Here is an 18,283-nt window from a genome sequence, read left to right on the forward strand (position 1 = left end):
GACTTGGATTCTGTTCTGTTTTGGTATTTTCCTCGGCTGATGAAGAGCAAGGAAGCTGCTTTTGCTGTGTTTGATTTTATTTCCTTACATACAATTATGTCTTGAGCCTTTTTTTGTCTTTACTATTTCTTCTTTCTAACAAGCTTCTGCTTGCCAGAGTGTTTAGTTTCACTAGTAATTTGCTCCAGTCCTTATTCTATTTCAAGTGCAATATTTCTCAGCACTTGCTCTGTGCTAATTTAAAAATAATTGCTGCTTGAGGATTTTAGTCAATTCATAGTTAACAAAATAACAGAGATGGGATGGTTTTTTGTGCTGAAGGAACATTCTTGAGGTAGTGCAGAAAACTCATTTGTTTTTGTTTCCAGTCATTGTACTGATTGTACTAAGAGCTTTTTCTTGTTTACTGTTCAGTTTGTGAAGGCCATGTGGAGTGTTTCTGACCCTGCTTGTCCTCCCTCCGAAATTCTGCCCACAGAATGACCCAATAGAGTGCTCTGTTAGAAATTCAAGTTCCAAGAAGTCCATTTTTGTTTACTTGAAGCTGCAGTAACTGTTGCAGGACATTGTATCTGATTTTTTTTTTCCCATATTTTAAACTTTTTTAACTTTTGAAATGTCAGGTTTTGGAGCCTGTATGTTTTGTCACATTACTTTTAAAGTTGTCATCAGTCATGTACCTGGAAAGCTGAGTGCTCTCTGAATCTGGCAGTTTGATTGATAATTAACAAACAGTGTCTTGGTGCCTTTTCTCTAGGTTTGATAAAAAGTAGTTCAGAAGAAAATACTTCAAGCTGTGGTAAGACATGTCAAGGTTGGATTTACCACAAAACCAGCCTAGATTTTATAGTAAGATTTAATCAGATTACCTGAAATGTTCAAATTTTAAATTCTAATATTTACATTCAGTGTATACAAGTAGCCTTCCCAGGTATCTTAATTCAAGTGTATTTCATGATTCCTTAGAAATCAAGGTTGAAATGCTACCCAGATTATTAAAAGCAAAGTTTGGATTGTAATTTGGAAACACTAATTTTGCTGGGGGAAGAACACAAGTTAACCTTTGCTCCTGGTCCGCACACTGCTGTTCCACCCCCAATCCATCCCCCAGAAACAGCTGGTGTAGCAGAAAGTGTCCAGCCAGCACTGCCCCCGTGTCTCTGATTGATCCCCCACAAGTAAAGGTACAGATCCCCTGACATCTCTGTTTCTGCACTGGTGACAATCCAAGCAAGCCCTCAGACCTTGCTTGCAAATTTTATAAGGCTGCTGGTTAGTGTGTAACACAGGGCAGCCTTGGAATGAGGCTTGACACCTGCAAATGCACTTTGCAGAAGCCAAAACGGTTTTAGTAAAACATTGGAATAAATATATGCAAAACTGGAATTCAATAGTCTGGTTAATTTCTTAAGGTTAGAAATGCACACAGGAAACAAATAGGATGAAATAAAGCCTTTCCATGGTAAATGCAATATGAAGTGGTATTAGAGAAAATTATTTCTCTCTTTACACATGGTAAATGTATCTCCAAAAGTTATTTTAATACAGATGCTTTCCTGAAAGTAAATAGTGTAGGATGAACTTGCAATGTTGAGGCAAAGTTGTTCCTAAACAAATGTGCAAATCGTATGAACCCAAGTTTCAGACAAACGAGACATAGGAGGTGGAGAGTGCTGCTTACCAAGATCCTTTGATCTCCATGTTGCATTCCATCTTTAGTCATAAAGACACAGGCTGGTTTTTTTGCAGTTATAAGAAGCTAAAAGAATGAATTTCGTATTGATGGTGCCCGGCTAGAGAACAACAGCAAATGTATAAATACATGGAAAGATAGATGGAGACTTGGAGAAATAAAGGTGATAAACAGACTAACAGCTACTCTCACATGTTTCCATTCTAACAGACCTTCAGCAAGCTGCTTTGCCATGAATAGTTGCATGGTTTAAACCCCATGATTACAATAATGACATGTGGTAACTGAGCATTCATTCTGCTGCTGCTGTTTCATTGAAATAAAGACACTAGATAGAAAACTGGTCTCAATAGCTTAAAATGCCAAAGTATTGTTAATGATATTTAGGAATCTTTGACCACACTAAGTAAATGGAAACCACATAATGAAAACTAGATTTGTGTAGACAAAAAGAGCAAGGTTTTCTGTATTCTGTGTTGTACGAGTAGAGAGGATGTTTTTTTCCTGTGGAGTACTGCTCATGGTAGCAGTTCAGAGTACAAGCAGCATTTTCAGAGAAATTACTGTTCCTACTGTTCTTCAAACTGAACATAAATCTTTAAGATTTGGTGCAAAGCTCAATGCAGTCCACTGCAAAAGTGCCAGTTAAGTGACTTCATATCTTAACGTTTAGCAACTCTCATTATCTCATGATAAGCAAAAACAAAACAAAACAAAAGGTCAACCTCCTACCCCAAAACCAAATTCAGATGGAATGTTTAAAATAGTCTATTGAATTCTCTTCATAAGAACCAATTGAAAAGACACTCTATGAAAATGTAAGATTTTTGGTGAAAATAAATTATTCTGTAGAAACCAAATGGTTCTGAACACCATGTGGATTTTAAAAGTTTCCCACAAAAAAGGCCTGATACGTGAGAATAAAATGCTGGAAGCCTTTTTTGGGGGAACAGTAGGTGCTACTGCCATTAAATAGTTTAAGTTATTGGTATTTTAAGAAAAGCTTTTTTTAAAAATCTGGGGCAGTAGCCCTTTATTCTCAGGCAAGCTTTAATATGCTCAGCTGAGCTGGAGGCAGGAGCCAGCCTAAGCCTGGGCTTTCTGAAACCAAGAGGCATCAATGCTTAACAACATTTTGTATTAAAAATTGCTTTGTAGCTGGGAAACACTCAATATTTAGCTGTACTTGGACAGCGAAGCCAACATTTGTGCTGCTTAAATGTTGTTCTTACCCAAGTTCAGAGTAAAGAAATCTCAAAGGACTTTTTAGGCACGACTTTGATTCCTTATGAAAGGACTCAGAGGGGACTCAGATTACAGCTGCCCTGAAATCTACTGGTGAGAAGCACAGTAACATTATTAAGTATTACAAACTATTGTTATTATCAAAATTACCAAAATCAGAGTAATAAAATAGGATTAAAGCTTGTTTGTATAATCAATGTATTTTTTATATAGTACTTTCTTCTTGCCAGTTGAATATTATCACATTACAACTTCAATGCCTTCATGGTAACATTGCAAATATTATCATCTACCTCTTCCTATTATTTGTAATTTTGCTCTCATACATCCTATTCTTGTATTTTAGCTATAACTTAAGAATTCTCTAGATAGTACTTTGGCCGTGGAAAGAATAAAACCCCTGCTGATTATGGCTTCCTAATTAGGAAGTTGTAACTTAACCAGGATGTGTTTTATAACCTTTTTGACACAAGGTTGCACAGCACTTTAGGAATTTAATTTCTCAATTTGCTGTCAAAATTTTGTCAGCACTTTGAGGCTGACAGAGCCCAAGGCTGTCAGCTGTCCCAGGGGACACTGCAGGAGAGTAGGATGCTTCCAAATTGCTTGGAGTGGTGAGCAGAAATACAACTCAGGAGTGCATCTCTCTCCCACTCTAAAGTGGATTATATATGTGAATTGTTCCTACTTTTTGTTTCCTTGTAAAATTATAGTTGCCCACCAAAATACTGCGATGTGCAGGCAGTTGATGTGTCAGGCAGTGATGGGCGAAACATCTCAGGCCGTTCAGCTTAGCTGGAGTCTGTGGTGACAACAGCCAAGAAAATAAGCCATCAGGTACTTACAAAGTCGTGTGTAGCTTTTGATGGGATAGAGAAATCGCATAACTTTCTTTATTTTCTATTTTAAATTGGTGTAAAACACATTTTAAGTGAGGCTTGGTCTTGCAAAGTGCCTCTCATTGACTCTGTTAAAAGAGAAGGTACCTGTACCCTTAAAAAGGTATTTGTTGTTTTTATCTCAGTGCTGGATTAAACCTCTGAAATTGTGTAAAAGAAATAGTCCTGGACTTTCAGAACTCAAAACTAACGTGTTAAAAAATTAGAGTAACATGAAAAATACGTGTCTGGTAAATCAGTTTTCTAGCTGGGAACTATCTTGTTCGCATTCAATAAGGAAAACATTTTTGTTTGTATGGAGTTGTTGAACAGCTGTTACTGACTATAAAGAAAAACAGGGTATTGTCACAGATCTCTGTGAGCTCTCTTGTATATTGATTAATTTATTTACTGGATACTGTTACTATACTCAGCAGAGCCCCCTGCTGTTTTAAATCCTCCTCAAATACCTTTCTATGTTTTGCTATGTGTGGGGCCTATCAGTTAAGGAAAAAAAATTAAAAATCCAAATGTAAACTCAAGGTCCTGGTTGCATGGATTTGGTGTGGATTCAGGAGTGAAATCTGGTTGTTGTGCCTGCATAGAACACATCTGCATTTTGGCGGCAGTCAGAGTTTATATGGAAAATAAACCTGTCTTGTCTTTGTGTATCTCTGGAGAAAGACCTACGTCACTGGACTGGTATAGGCTGGAAACAATATGCAGGGAGAACAGGGAAACAAATCCACCCTCTGAGTCATAACTTAAATACTGAGGAGGAAAGGAAAAGGGCAAATAAGCCAGTCTAGTAACTGTGTACACAGCCAGAAACCACCACACACATGGGGAGCCTCAGCGCTCACAAGGACAGAGCAGGACGTTCTCATGCCCTGTGTGGGAACCAGGCTCAAGGCAGAGACTGGTGGAAGGGGAAGACAAAAAAACCAGGTTGTACTGGCAGAGGAGAGGACATTGCAAACGATGTTTGATTCTTTATTCCTCATACTATATGGGAAGTAAGGATGGAGAGGGCTGGCATGACAATCTGGGGGATATTCGCTAGGACATAAATGCATCGATGTGTCAGAAATTCAGGCCCTGCTGAGATAGCTGCTCCTATTGCTCTGGTCCTGATAGTGGTTTGGCAGTAGCATACTGCTGTCTGAGAGCATTGTACTCGAAAACATCCCATTTGTGAGCGTGACCCCACTCAGAGGCATGGCCACACACCCTGTTCTTGGACCACCAGGCTCCGAAAGGCACCAGTGCAGCAGGTGATAAACAACCCCCTCTGCTGCGGCTTGTCTTTTTCTGAATTGAGATGGAGACTAGAGAAATGGTGTTTGGTGCTTCCTGACGGCACGGACATTTCAGTCAGGCTCCCGCCAATGCCGGGCTCCCTCATTCCGGCTCCCCTCATCATTCCGGCTCCCCTCATCATTCCGGCTGCCCTCATCGTTCGGGGTCCCCTCATTCCGGCTCCCCTCATCATTCCGGCTCCCCTCATCATTCGGGGTCCCCTCATCATTCCGGCTGCCCTCATCGTTCGGGGTCCCCTCATCATTCCGGCTCCCCTCATCATTCCGGCTGCCCTCATCATTCGGGGTCCCCTCATCATTCCGGCTGCCCTCATCGTTCGGGGTCCCCTCATCATTGCGGCTCCCTTCAACCCCCGGGCCGTTCCCAGCGCGGCCGCCAGGGGGCCCCCAGCGCCACCCGCGCGCAGCCAATCCGGCGGCGCGGGCGGGGTCGGCCGCTCGCGCGCGCGGGGATGGGCGGGGCTTGTCTTCTGTCGGGGGCGCGCGGGGCTCCTCAGGCTCCTCCCGCCGCCTCCTGCTCTGGCCGCCTCCTCCTGTTCGCTCCTCCCGCTCCTCTCGGCGGCTCCTCACTCCGCCTCCTTCCCTCCCGCTCCGCTCGCCGGCTTCTCACTCCGCCTCCTTCCTCCCGCTCCTCTCGGCGGCTCCTCACTCCGCCTCCTTCTTCCCGCCGGCTCCTCCCGGGGCGGGCGGTGCTCCGGCCGCGGCCGTGTCAGCCCAGCCACGGCAGCAGCGAGCATGTCCTCCAGTAGGGCCAAGAAAGTGAAGATGGCCACCAAGTCCTGCCCGGAGTGCGACCAGCAGGTGAGCGGCTGCCGGCGGAGCGCTGGGCTGCGGAGGGCGGAGCGGGCAGACCGGCTCCGTGCGGCTGCGAGTCGATGTTTGTGTGAACTAGATGGTTGTTGCCTTTGCAGCTTTTGCATGGAATGTGTGTTGAACACCGCGTCCCTCTGGCAGGGTAGTGGAGTAGTTGTATTGTGCTGAGAGGTTTCTGCGAGGCTGCAGAACCGCTTGTTTATGTGCTGGTGTTGTTTAGTAACTGTGCGATTTGTTAAAAATACAATGAACTGGGAGATTTATATAATGCAGTTTCCCCTTTGGATGACTAATGTACCCAGGGATGGGCGGGAGGGGGCTCGGAGGTTTTGTTTTCTCATGGGGTGGTTCGGAAGCAGCGAAATCGAGACCTCTGGTGCAATTTGTGCCCTGTTCCCGAGTGCCCGCGTGAGCTGTTGGTGTCCCACTGCGGGTTCCTTGTGGGCACAAAATGGAGCTACTCACACGAGCGGCAGCTGCTTTGCACCGCTGCCGTGTCAGGAGCTTGTCTCCATTTACTGGGAATGATGTGAGTATTAAAAGCAGGCGAGTTCGTTCCAGCGGAGCTCCGAACAATGGCCCGGCGCTGCAGCGGCGGCTGTGGGGCTCGGCCGAGGGGCAGCGCCTGTCACATGCGCTCCTGGGAACCTCGGCTCTGTTATGTGACCCTGGAAAGTCAACCCTATTCACTGGTTTAGCCATACTTAAAAAAAAAATTAGAAGTCTCATATAATTTTTCTCTACTTGCATAACTTTAAAAAAAATCACATTATTTGTTCTGACTTGCATAGTTTTTACAGTGTTCCTACTCATCCTGGCACAGTTGGGAGTGCTGAGCTGTGTATGGGCGTCCTTTCATGTTTTAACCAACAGATCAACCGCTGCAAATGCACGTTAAGCACGTCACTGAAATACTATTTCTGAGAAAGAAATCGTGTGCCAAGTTCTGGTTATTCAGTTGATGGAAGGAGAAACGAAAATGAGTGAGAAGTCATATATGAGAGCGGTGGTGTTTTTGTTTGTTTTGGATTTTTTTAATAAGTGTAGTGAATGTCAAACTACTAACAATAAGTAAGCAAACATTGCAGGCTTTTTAAGCTGACGTGAAAACTTTCACTTTGTTCTGCACTTACATGCATATCATGTGTTTTAGTTTTTGTCAATGTAGATTTTCTGTTAGCAACTCTTCTGTGGCTTACATGGATTTAATGTGCATATATGTTCTGCCTTGGCACACATTGCTCATAGGACCTTGTTTTCCACTGCCAAATACTTGAGAGGGAGCAAGGAACTAAAGCCTACAGTACAAATGAACCCTTTGCAGAATTTAAGGAAATTCTCATATAATTCTTAAGTGACTGTGTCCTGTACTGGTGTTTCTTAAATTCCTCCTTAAGCAAGGGCTTAGTATTTGTTAGTGATTTTTTTCACTAGAAGTGGCATGCATGGAAATATTTAGACAGCCACAATTTTGGAGCGAAATATTGAGTAACACTTCTTAGACTTTAAAATATTTTTCTGTTGTAATTTAGATAAAATGCCATATTTCAATATTTTAACAACCAAAGCATAGCCCCGTTAAACTAGAGAGCTTGAAGTACTTGCAGTCAATCTGAAGAAATAATTATCACTTCTTAATTTAGCATCAGGTAAAATGTCTTGTATGAGAAAATTTCCTTTTTGTTAGGAAAACGTTAAACAGCGTGAAATAGTGTTTACTACGTTAATTATGTTACAGGATGTTACCAGTGTGGGTCTTCGAAGGATAACCGATAGGTTTCAGTGATAAACCCCTTCCCCCAGACCCCCACCCTCAAATGGTGCACACCCCTCCCTACATGCTAAACCTGTAACACTAGAACAGTATTGTTCTGTTAAACACAGCCGAGTTCGTTGAAAAATACTGACTCTGTTCCAATCCCCTGGGGTGGCTTTGCCAAAGTTTTTTTTTACAACAAGCCTGGAAACGTCATTATTGGAGAGACCCGAGTGTTCAAAAACGGATTTAGCTGGAACTCTCTATCACCTTAAGAACACACACATATTATCTTCTGGATAGTAGGACTTTAGTACTGTTACACTGACGTATGAACAAGGAAACAAGCGTGCATGTGAGTCTGCTAAATTCTGACCTTTAAGGTTCAATAAACCTCTGTTGGACTTGTTTTTATTATGTCAGTGTCTCCATAAAGGGAATTAAAATCTCTAGTTCTGTAAAACCTGTATCAAAAAGTCTATCTGTAAGCTTTTTGTAGGGTGAAGTGCAGGAGTTCAGATGTGCTACAGAAAGCAAAATAATTTATTTATTCTGAGTAGCAGTTAAGTTCCCCTTTACAAATTCACATACAAATTTGGCAGGGTTTTTTGAATCAGTAGAACTTTGGAACTTGGTGCTTCTCCATGTCTGGTTAAATTGAGGAGGCAGTTGTGGTTCTGTGCTCCTGTTTGTTTCAGTGGACATTGGCAAACTTGTAGTGACCTGTCTTAAAGAATTGCATTTGTGAAATTACCTCCTGCCTTTTTTTCCCCCCACTGTCATGCTTCAGCATGACTCCACTTTAATGTGTGTTATTTAATCTCTTCCAGATCTCTGCCTAAACTTGCTTTGATTTGTGTTTTCAGTCTTAAACCTAATCAAAGCAACATGGTGTATTCCTTAATACTCTAAAAGATCTCAAAAGATCTTGGTACTAAGGTAATGAGGTTTGTAGTTTATCAGTGTTGCTTTTTTAAAATTGCTAAGTGAATTTTTGTTATTTTTCATACTGAAAGTGGGATTTCTTGTTTTACATTGTCATTTTCTGGGGGAGCATGCTGCTGCTGTCTGCTTAGCTGATCAGAGGCACTGTATTCTCTGAAACTCCTGGGCCTGCAGTCAGTTCTTGTCTGGCTGGGCTGAGTTATTTGCATTTTGAATTAACGAGGTTCTTCTGTACCCACCCGGCCTTGTCTGCATCGCTGTGGCAGTGTGCTACAAATGCATCTGTTTTGCTTCAGGCTCTATTGTGCCTCTAAAGCTGCTCCTGCTCTCTAAAGGAGCTGCTTTCAAATGCTTCTGAAAGTGAATGCATTCACAACGTAGGGTTTAACTCATAATTTTTTTTTTTTCCAAGTAAATAGAGGAAGCAAAACTGGAAATGTCTGATTTGACTGCTGATATTTGAGAGCTCTGAAGAGAAATTGTAATTCTATTTTAATTCAACCTTCCTTTAATGCTCTCTACTTTCCCCCACCCCCTTCCTGCCAGTCTGGGGAAAAGTAGTGCAAAGCAATCACAACAGCTGTACATTTCAAGCTTGATTTTTAACAACTGCATAAAGAAAAAACTTGGTGAGTGATTTACAGCCAAATCTGTTTTTACTATGTTTAAATACAGTAACAGTACAGGCCATAGTTTGCAGTACAGACTGAGTTTGAAGAGTTATCTCTGAGGACAAAATGTGAGTTACTAAGTGTGTTTTTTCTTCATGGGACAGGAGTTTTGTCATAATTTGCAATTATCTGAAAAATCTGTCTTTTGTTTTCCCAGGTTCCTGTTGCATGTAAATCATGTCCCTGTGGCTACATATTTATCAGTCGAAAACTCTTGCATGCTAAACGTGCTGAGAGATCACCACCCATCACAGGTAATACTTACAGAGTGGGGGAGAAGGGGGGCAACAGTTCTTTCCCCTTATTTCCTGGAGGCAGAAGATAGTGTTTTACTTCTCTGTGTAAATTGACTGTTGTCAGTTCACTTTCCCATAAATTTGTGCATGGTAGACTTCGAATATGTTAATTTTTCTTGAATCTTGAGGAGGGGGAAAGCTGGTATTTTCAATCTTCCTTTGTACTTGTGATGTTGGCATTTATTCTGTGTATGTTCTAGGGGCACACATTGATCACTATGCAAAATAACCCCTTAGAGAATGGTTTGTGTTAATCCTGTTTTGAAACTAAATGTGTAGAGGTCCCAAAAGGATCTGATTTCAGAGTACATGCTGATTGAAGCTGGGTTTTCAGAAAATAAAAAATCAAGTCATAATGTTTAATCTAAAACTGGGTGGGTCTTGCTTCTCTCTCCATGATTAAATTCAATAGTGCTTTTTTTGTGCCTAACTTGTGTGTCTTTTGTTGATGGACTCAGTAAGAAGTCAGTTGAATGTGCATTGTGGCATGAATAGCATTCTCTTTGTGTTCGTTTTTATCACTTTCTCCAGTAGTAGGAATTAGTCAGAACAAGAGCCTGACAGGGAAGATATATATATTTTAAAAAACCCAAAACAAACAAACAAAAAAAGACAACAAGAAAACCCCCACAAAACCCAACCAAAAAACAAAAAAACAACCAACCAAAAAAAACCCTGACCCAAACCCAACAAATATCTGATCTATAATATCTACTTTTTAAAATCATGTATCAGACCTACAAAATGGAAGTCAGCTGTTTGATGTTTTGTATCAATGTTTTGAAGGATAGTTGTAGATTACCACTTGTAGGAATTAGGTGACATTGTGCTGACAACTTTCAAGGTAGAGGAGGTTAAGAAATGTCTGTGGTAGGTTGGAAGTGTTGGTCAATTTTCTTTCCTCTTCCCTCTTTTTTGGTAAAGTAGTTACCAAATAAAGCTGAAGGCCATAATCTGGTTGTATAATTCAACTTTGTACAGAGGAAATGCACCAGTTGAGGCAAAATGAATATATGCTGGGGGCCATCCTGCTGGAAAGCAGCTCTAGAAAGTGCTTTTTACTGTGAGTGTGACCAAGCACTGGCACAGGTTGTCCAAGAGGTTGTGGAGTCTCCATCCTTGGAGGTACTCAAAAGCCTTCTGGATGTGGTCCTGGGCAACTGGCTCTTGGTGTCCTTTTGTGAGTAGGGGTTGGACAGGTTGGTCTGCAGAGGTTTCCCCCTTCTACCTCACCCTGGCTGTGACACTGTGAAATGCAGGTTCTGTATTAGCATTAGTGACTGGACCTTGCTGTCCAGCTTGTACAAGATTAATGGGACAGCTGCAGCCAGAAGAAATCAGTTCCCCAGAGAGATACAGTAGGAGACTGTGTATGTCTATATTGTGCTCCTAAGGTAACCACAAATTCTAGAAAATGTTGTTTCTGTATTTTCAGCAGTATAGCTACTGCAGAGTGGTGCTGCAGCCTTGCAAATGTGCAGGTAATCCATGAGTGTGCTGTGGTGACTGTACTATTTTTGGCACCCAAACTCATTAATTCATACTTAACTTCAGATAAAACTCATGTAAATACTCTTTTCTTTTAATGACTTCGGTGTTTAGGAAAACAATACACCTGTTCTGCATTGACCGTGAGAAGGCCTTGTCATAGGCTGGGTGTGGTGGGACACGTACACTGTGTTTTGTGGCATTTACTGGCAGCACCGTTGACTCACCATTTGATTTGTCTGAGCAGCAGCAATGATTTCATTGTTAGTGTCAAAAGAAGCCCAGGTGCTGTGGTGTTTGCTGTATGATGAACTTTTCCTAGTGGAACAGATACAATGGGCTGTCTTAAAGGCTGTGATGTGTGCAGTTTGTGTTCTCATCTTATTTGGGAAACAGCTTCTTGTGTACCAGCAAACATCTCATGCTGCAAAATGCATTTGAAGTAATTAAAGGCTTGATCCTTGTAACTAAGAAGTGAAGCGTCCTGGATCTGACACCTTAATTTCTGCATGGATATCATGCAGATGCAATTGTTCTGTAAAGGTATAGGCATCTGACCACTTTAAAGGAAAAAGTTAATTTGTGGGGTAAGCATTAAGAATAAATTACGAACAAAGGTGAAAACAACCCTGGATCATGCCATTTCTGTTCATTTGCACAGAAAACAAGAGTGAGGCCAAAAGGAGGCGGACAGAGAGAGTTAAGCGAGAGAAGATAAATTCTGCAGTAAATAAAGATTTAGAAAACCGAAAAAGATCCAGGTCTAACAGCCATTCAGATCATAGCAGACGAGGAAGAGGAAGACCTAAGAGTGCCTCAGCGAAAAAGCACGAGGAGGAAAGAGGTATGAATGCTGGAGAAATGTTTGTTGGATTTTCTATTTGTATCTTTTTTAAATCAGTAAACCTTTTTACCATTCAAACCATTTAACTAGACTAGTTCAGCCAGTACCTGATACCCTAATGTGGGGAAGGAACTGTTTTGCATCTGTAGAGACCTCTGGTTTTATGTTTCAGTGTCTGATAAAACTAACTACAAAGATCTAAATCTGTGTTTTTAGCCACTGTATCAAGTTTCAACATGTAGGTTAAAAGCCATTGGATAAGTAGGTTTTTTATTTTGTGTTGGTTTGTTTTTTTTTTTTTTTGTTGAGGTGCTCCTGCTCTATATCACAAGGACAAACCATATAATGGTATCTGTTGTCAGAAAGGGGATTAGGATAACTGGATTACTTTAAAAGTTTCTTGAAACCTTTTGGAGGGTCAAAGTAAAAAAGGCATCTTGAATCACTACTATGACCTGAATTTTGGTCCTGTGTTTCTAGAGGAAAGAATGCCTCCTTGCCTATATAGGGTTCCTTGGTGACCTGCTGTTTTTAATCATTATACACTAAAGAGGCTGTTACATGACTAGAGTAATTCTAGAACCACTCAAGAGTGTGACTGTCGCTTAGGGTTCCTCTTGTTTTAAGAGCCTATTGACGCTGCATTTTCTAGCTGTGTTTTTGGAGATAGTAATTTTAGATGTGAATTATGAATCCAAAACTTAGCATGGACTTAAAAAGGAAGACAGATAAAAGGGGAATAACAAGACTTCATACAAATATTCAAAAGATACTGTTCGTAAAAACTCCTGAAGCCTTGAAGTATATGTTATGGCATAACTCAGAAATGCAATTATTTTTTCCCTTCCACCTTACAAAAAAAAGGGTGTTGATCCATGTTGAAAATTCCTTTAATTTCTGACTTTTCAAAACCAATTTTGTTATCTCTGCTGTTTAATGTAAAACTTCCTTAATGTTTCTTTAATGTAAAAACCAAGTATAAATTTGGATTTGTTGGAGGTTTTTAAGTGTTTTCAATGTGGGAAGAGGAGGTGGAATTTCATTTCTGTATATTGTCCAGATGGCAATTGTTTTACTGTAATAGAAATGTACTTGTAGTACCTAATCTCTTCACTATTGCATAGAATTTAATGATGTGTATAGCTTCCCTATTTGTTACTGACCCAAGCTGGACTTTGGTAGCTTTAGGATCCTATCTAGGCATTTAATTTCCAGTCTAGTTCACAAACAGCATTGGTTTTAAAATTCCAGCAAGCTTGGGTTGCCCTATAAAAGTGAATGTTCCTTTCTGTCCCCTGACAAAGACCAAAGCAACCTAAGCAACCAAAGGAAAAGATTAATTCTCTTTAGACATGTTTTATAGTTTCCAAAAAGCAAGAGTTTGACAGCAGGAGGGATATTTAGAGAACATATTTTCCTATCCAAAACTAGGCTGAATGTTTCTAACCTCTTGCTGCAGACTCTGAAGTGTGAGCATACACCAATGCTTTGAGGTAGAAAACTCAGGTAGAGATATGGATATAGTGGGATCTTTGCATAAGAGTGTGTGTGGTGTGCCTCTTCTTGGTGTTTTTTTAAAGTTCAATCTCACTTGATAAGGTTGCCTTCCTCTTCTTGTGCTGTTTTTACCATCTCCTTTACTTGATCTTGTGATGGCTGTTTCTTCCTCAGCCTCTTGTGCAGAGCTGGTGCAGGGATTGGCCTCACACCCGTTTGTCATAGTCTTTGCTCCAGTACAGCACATCTTATTGTTCAGGAGAAAGTAGGCTTACAATATTTTCTTACTTCTGAGTTCTGGTTATGTCAGACTATAGTGTGTTTAGACCACCATAGCGATTATCAGGCAGAATTAAAAAAAATTATATATAAGGCTGTCATGGCTATAAAAACAAATTCAGCAGGGAACTCATCCTTTTGTAAGTAGTTACTAAAATAGGTTTACACTGACCTCTCCCTTTTCAAGTTGCATACAAAATTGATACTACTATGTGTGGAGTAATTAGTGGGAATTGTAGAAATATTATTCCTTTACCACACCTGCTGCTTGATAGTGTTGTGTATATTAAGCAACTGTAATTCTACTAGAGTTAAGGTGGTTTTTGTGTGAGTGGTTGCTAGTCCTTGTAGCAGCGTGTCTAGTGTTGAAAGCCAGCTCTGGAGTGCAAGATGTCAGCTTAGTGTGTTAGACTTCAAGTATCTTATTTCCTTGCCTGTTGTATGTCTCTAGGATATTTTGGGTACATGTTACTTGCCACAGAGGTTGTGCTGTCCTTTTGCCTCAAAGACTTGAAAAGAAGCCACTGCTTGCATGGGTGTTTAAATAGTTGGTTCCTAATGTATTTGTAAATGGAAAAACAGGCAGACAGAAAACACCTCAGTTGTAATAACATGTAAGAACAGATTATCTGTACATTTGAAGACCATCTAGCTCTGAAAATTTCCTTCCTGAAGACCCTCATGACATCTGTAGCTTTGCTTGTCATGCTCTTCCATACACAGTGTGCTTGTTCCCAGTTATGTCTGTGCCTTCGAGTGGTTCTTTTGTGTCCTTTGTGACTGGCTCATATTAGAGCAAAGAGCTGCAGCAATTAAGAAGAATAGAATAATCAAAAAGGCTTTTTTAAACAAGCTATTTTCCCTGCTATTGCAGATTTAGCAAGAAGGAATGGAGGGGGAGGAAAGAGGAAGCAGATGTAGATTGAGGGGATATGGCAGTACTGGGACCAGAAAATCATCCTGTCATATGTTTCAGAGCCATGTGATGACCCTGGGATATAGGAACTTCTTCCTTCAGGCTTGGCTTGTCAAAATTGTCACTCAATTTCTTTGTCAGATGTACTACAATGTATTTTGAAAATACAAACGCTCCATAATAATTCGACTTTGATTTTGTTGTGGGGGTGTGTTCTTTGTTTTACTGTATGGGACTGTGACACACAGCTAGATTGGTTCCCAGACTGCCTTGTTATCTGGGTAATACCCCTGATTGTATTAAAGCAAACAAAAACACTTGTATGCTGGAGGAAGTGGTCTTGGTTATTCTGAAAGAGGTTACCAGCAAGCAAGTCTCGGTAAGTGTAGTCTGTAGACTTGCTGAAGCAGACTTGTTACTTAGCAAGACAAATCTTCGTAAAGGTATATACGTACATTTCAGTATCCTGATAAAACTTAAGATGAATACATTTTCTTGATGCAAGTTTTCTTTTTCCAGTAATTTTCAGCTGGATTACTCGAACATTTGCTTGCCCAGTGTGCATATTTGAAGTAACTTGCTACCTTGAAAAATGAATCCATACAAAATTTGTGAAGGGGGAGGTCCATATGTGATTTACACATAGTCACTGTTCTAAGGCCTGTGGTATAAGTGGGTTGCAGGAGATCTGGGGGTGCAAGAGATGTGCTCCAGAAAAACTATTTTTGCCTAAATAGCCTCTCAGTTGTATAACAAACCCCTTAGTATTCAATGTCTTACTATCTTACAGAAACACAATACCATTTTTCTTTTGCTCATAATAGAAAAATGAGTCAGAACTCCTCTCAGATAAGACTAAAGTGGAAAGTTTTCAGAGTGTGTGTCTAAGTTGTGGTATCCTATGACTAGTGTGTGATAAAATGTCATGCAGCTGTGAGCTCTTCACTTGTTACTGATGAGAACTACAATTGTCCTGAGAGTGCATGAAGCTTGCACACCTGTTAATCCCTGATACCAAGATTTGAGTAAACTGAAGTCTCTCAGGATAAGGCTGATCTGAGAGGACAGGGAGGAAGGGAAACTGAGAAGTCCACAGTCTGTTAACAGCAACCAGGGCGTGGTACAGGGGGAGTATTTTTAATTTTGCTGGGTGCTGATATATTCAAGTTGTGGCTGGATTCGTTTGGATCAGGAAGCATGAAACAAGGGGTGGGGCTTAGATATGAAAATAGAAGAGGTTAATGTGGAATAACCAGTGTGTGTAGTGTCTGTGCTCTGAAAACTCCCTGCACTGTTAATTTTTAAATGGTGAGAGGGAGGAAGTGGAGCAACCCAGAGTGTACATACAGAAACTGATTTGTCTTAAACTGTGGGGTAGGACTTGCAGCAAAATTCGGTTTCAAACTCATTTCAAACTCAGTACACTAGAGGATATTGTCTTGCATAGCCAGGAAGTCAGCAAAAAGCTGGTTTCTGCTATTTCTGTATCAGTATTATGTCAGAACACAGTGGCAAAGGATTTTTGAGGTTTTACCACATAGTTGATTAGTACAAGCACTTGTGGAAGGCAGTCTGCTCGAATTCTCTCCATAGCTGTAACACAAATGTTGCCTACTCTAAAACCATTGTTATGAATGTGAGCATTGAAGGCTGTGTGGGTAGGTGGAGATAGGAGATGCTGGTGTCTTTTTTCCTCATGGTGCTTTCCATTATTTTCCGGCACTGCCTTTTCTTTGGCTTTCCCATGCTAGTTTAGGTGTCTTGGTGGAGCAGTTGCCCGAGTGAACATGTGTGACTATGTGTTAGTGAGACAGGGGGGTAATGAGTCCAGGCCACTGTGGAACCTGGATTGGAGATGGAGTTCCACAGCTGAAAGCTCTGAACATACTTCTCTCTTCCTTGTGTTTGCAAGTCTGGTATTCTGTTGACAAAACTGTTTCTTTGTTGGCTTTATTTTCTTAACAATGTGTGTCAGCAACTTGTGGCTAGCTAAACTGGGATAGAACTACTCATGATCTGGAGGAGGTGGTATTTATGAAAGTGGTATTTCTCAAATTGTACTATTTTATGAATTTTTGTAGTGCAGCGTAGTTTATTTGAACACTGCAGTATGTAAACTTTTTGATGGCTTCCTGTTGTGTGTCTGTGGCATTGAAGCAAGCCAACATCAGCAGAGGGAACTCACGGGCTTTTACTTGCTCAGTGCGGTGTTAGCATTGTTCTACAGCTGGGATAAGATGGAAAGTCTGTAGTGTAGAAAGTCCAGAAATGTGCATGATGATAAATTTGGAGCCTGATTTCGTCCAAGTATCTGCTCTTTGGCCTTTGACACTGCCATTAAACTCTCAGGTTTCTTTCATGTAGTTGTAAAGTAAGGGGGCAAATGTTGTGTTTAATGAGGATATTGTAAAATAACTTTGTTTCTTGGATGGAAGGTGTTCATGTGAAAGAAAAAAACCCAAACCACTAAAACCAAAAAAACCTGAAGGAACACTTGAATACGTGTTTATCTTTATGTTAGCGACTCATTCTTCCTTCATCGTTAAAGAAAAGAAATTAATTCATGGTTGGCTGACTCATTCTGTGGCTCTTCCAGCACCTTTGTGTGCGTCCATTACTTCCTCCTCTTTCTCACTCCCTTTGTGCATAGGAGTTGATTGTCTAACTTCTATTCCACTAATTCACATGATTTATTAATTTCTGTGTAACTTGCATTAACGTCAAATAATGGTAAAAGCTTCTAATAGTGACTTTTTTTTCTTCTACAGAGAAACAAGAAAAAGAAGTTGACATGTATGCTAACCTTTCAGATGAAAAGGCCTTCGTATTTTCTGTGGCCTTGGCGGAAATAAACAGAAAAATTATCAATCAAAGACTTATTCTGTAACTTGTGAGCACAATCTGGTGCAGTTTTATGCAGGATGGCTAGCAGATTTCCAAGGTGCCGTGGACTCTCGGAAAGTGTGTTGTCTGCACCAACAACGACCACAGCATTTCCTGTTAAAATTCTACTCCTGGTCTTGGAAATCAAATTCTGTCTCTACAAGTCAGAAAGAAAGTGGTCACAAGATTGTGCTGTGAAAAATCAGAAAGCAGATATGTTTTACGCCTTGAAGACAAATGCTAGACAAATGCACAGAGAGACTGCACCCATTCCAGAGCACTTCTTTTGAATTTGCTGCCAGAAATGCAATATTTTAAATATTTTCAGAAATAAATGATTTTCCTTTAAAATTATATATTTCAGATTTTTCAACTATATTGCAGTTTACATATGTACAGTTCACATAACTTTTTAATAAATTGATATTCCAATATTTTATTGAACTGAGAATTAAGTGTATTTGTGATACTCAGGGTGTGTTGGTTTTAATCCTCTTACAAATCTGGTATTCATGCTACGTATGACTTCAGTTTTACATTTTTTAATAGGTGTGATATAATTCTGGTAGGAAGAAAGTTAAAGTGGTTTAATGTGGGGGGATTATTTTGTTAGACAAGTTCATATTATTTATGAATTATCTCTAGAAAATAATTTCTTGCTACATAGAGCTGTTTTTTAAAAATCATATACTTTGGGGGGGTCAGACTCCTGAAGTTTGAGAGCCAAGCACTTGTTTTGTAACAATTACTTGCTGAATGT

At 40.5% G+C, this 18,283-nt stretch overlaps 1 protein-coding gene across 1 annotated transcript; it reads left to right on the top strand.

Annotated features, from left to right (window-relative positions):
- Nucleotides 1-5,749: 5,749 nt before the first annotated feature.
- On the top strand, nucleotides 5,750-17,967 carry C12H16orf87 (chromosome 12 C16orf87 homolog). Its single transcript, XM_048316675.1, has 4 exons — nucleotides 5,750-5,936; nucleotides 9,478-9,574; nucleotides 11,766-11,948; nucleotides 17,409-17,967. Exons 1-4 carry the CDS (start codon nucleotides 5,871-5,873, stop codon nucleotides 17,525-17,527), a joined length of 465 nt encoding a protein of 154 aa, XP_048172632.1. The 5' UTR covers nucleotides 5,750-5,870; the 3' UTR covers nucleotides 17,528-17,967.
- The last annotated feature ends 316 nt before the right edge of the window (nucleotides 17,968-18,283 follow it).

The sequence above is a fragment of the Corvus hawaiiensis genome, chromosome 12 (genome assembly GCF_020740725.1).
Source record: "Corvus hawaiiensis isolate bCorHaw1 chromosome 12, bCorHaw1.pri.cur, whole genome shotgun sequence".
NCBI lineage: Eukaryota > Metazoa > Chordata > Aves > Passeriformes > Corvidae > Corvus > Corvus hawaiiensis.

What these genes read in the sequence shown, in the direction of transcription:
- C12H16orf87 (XM_048316675.1), top strand. Translation starts at nt 5,871, where the DNA reads ATGTCCTCCAGTAGGGCCAAGAAAGTGAAGATGGCCACCAAGTCCTGC. An exon ending in GCCCGGAGTGCGACCAGCAG is followed by an intron (nt 5,937 to 9,477) that starts GTGAGCGGCTGC and finishes TTGTTTTCCCAG; the next exon opens with GTTCCTGTTGCATGTAAATC. An exon ending in AAAGCACGAGGAGGAAAGAG is followed by an intron (nt 11,949 to 17,408) that starts GTATGAATGCTG and finishes TTTCTTCTACAG; the next exon opens with AGAAACAAGAAAAAGAAGTT.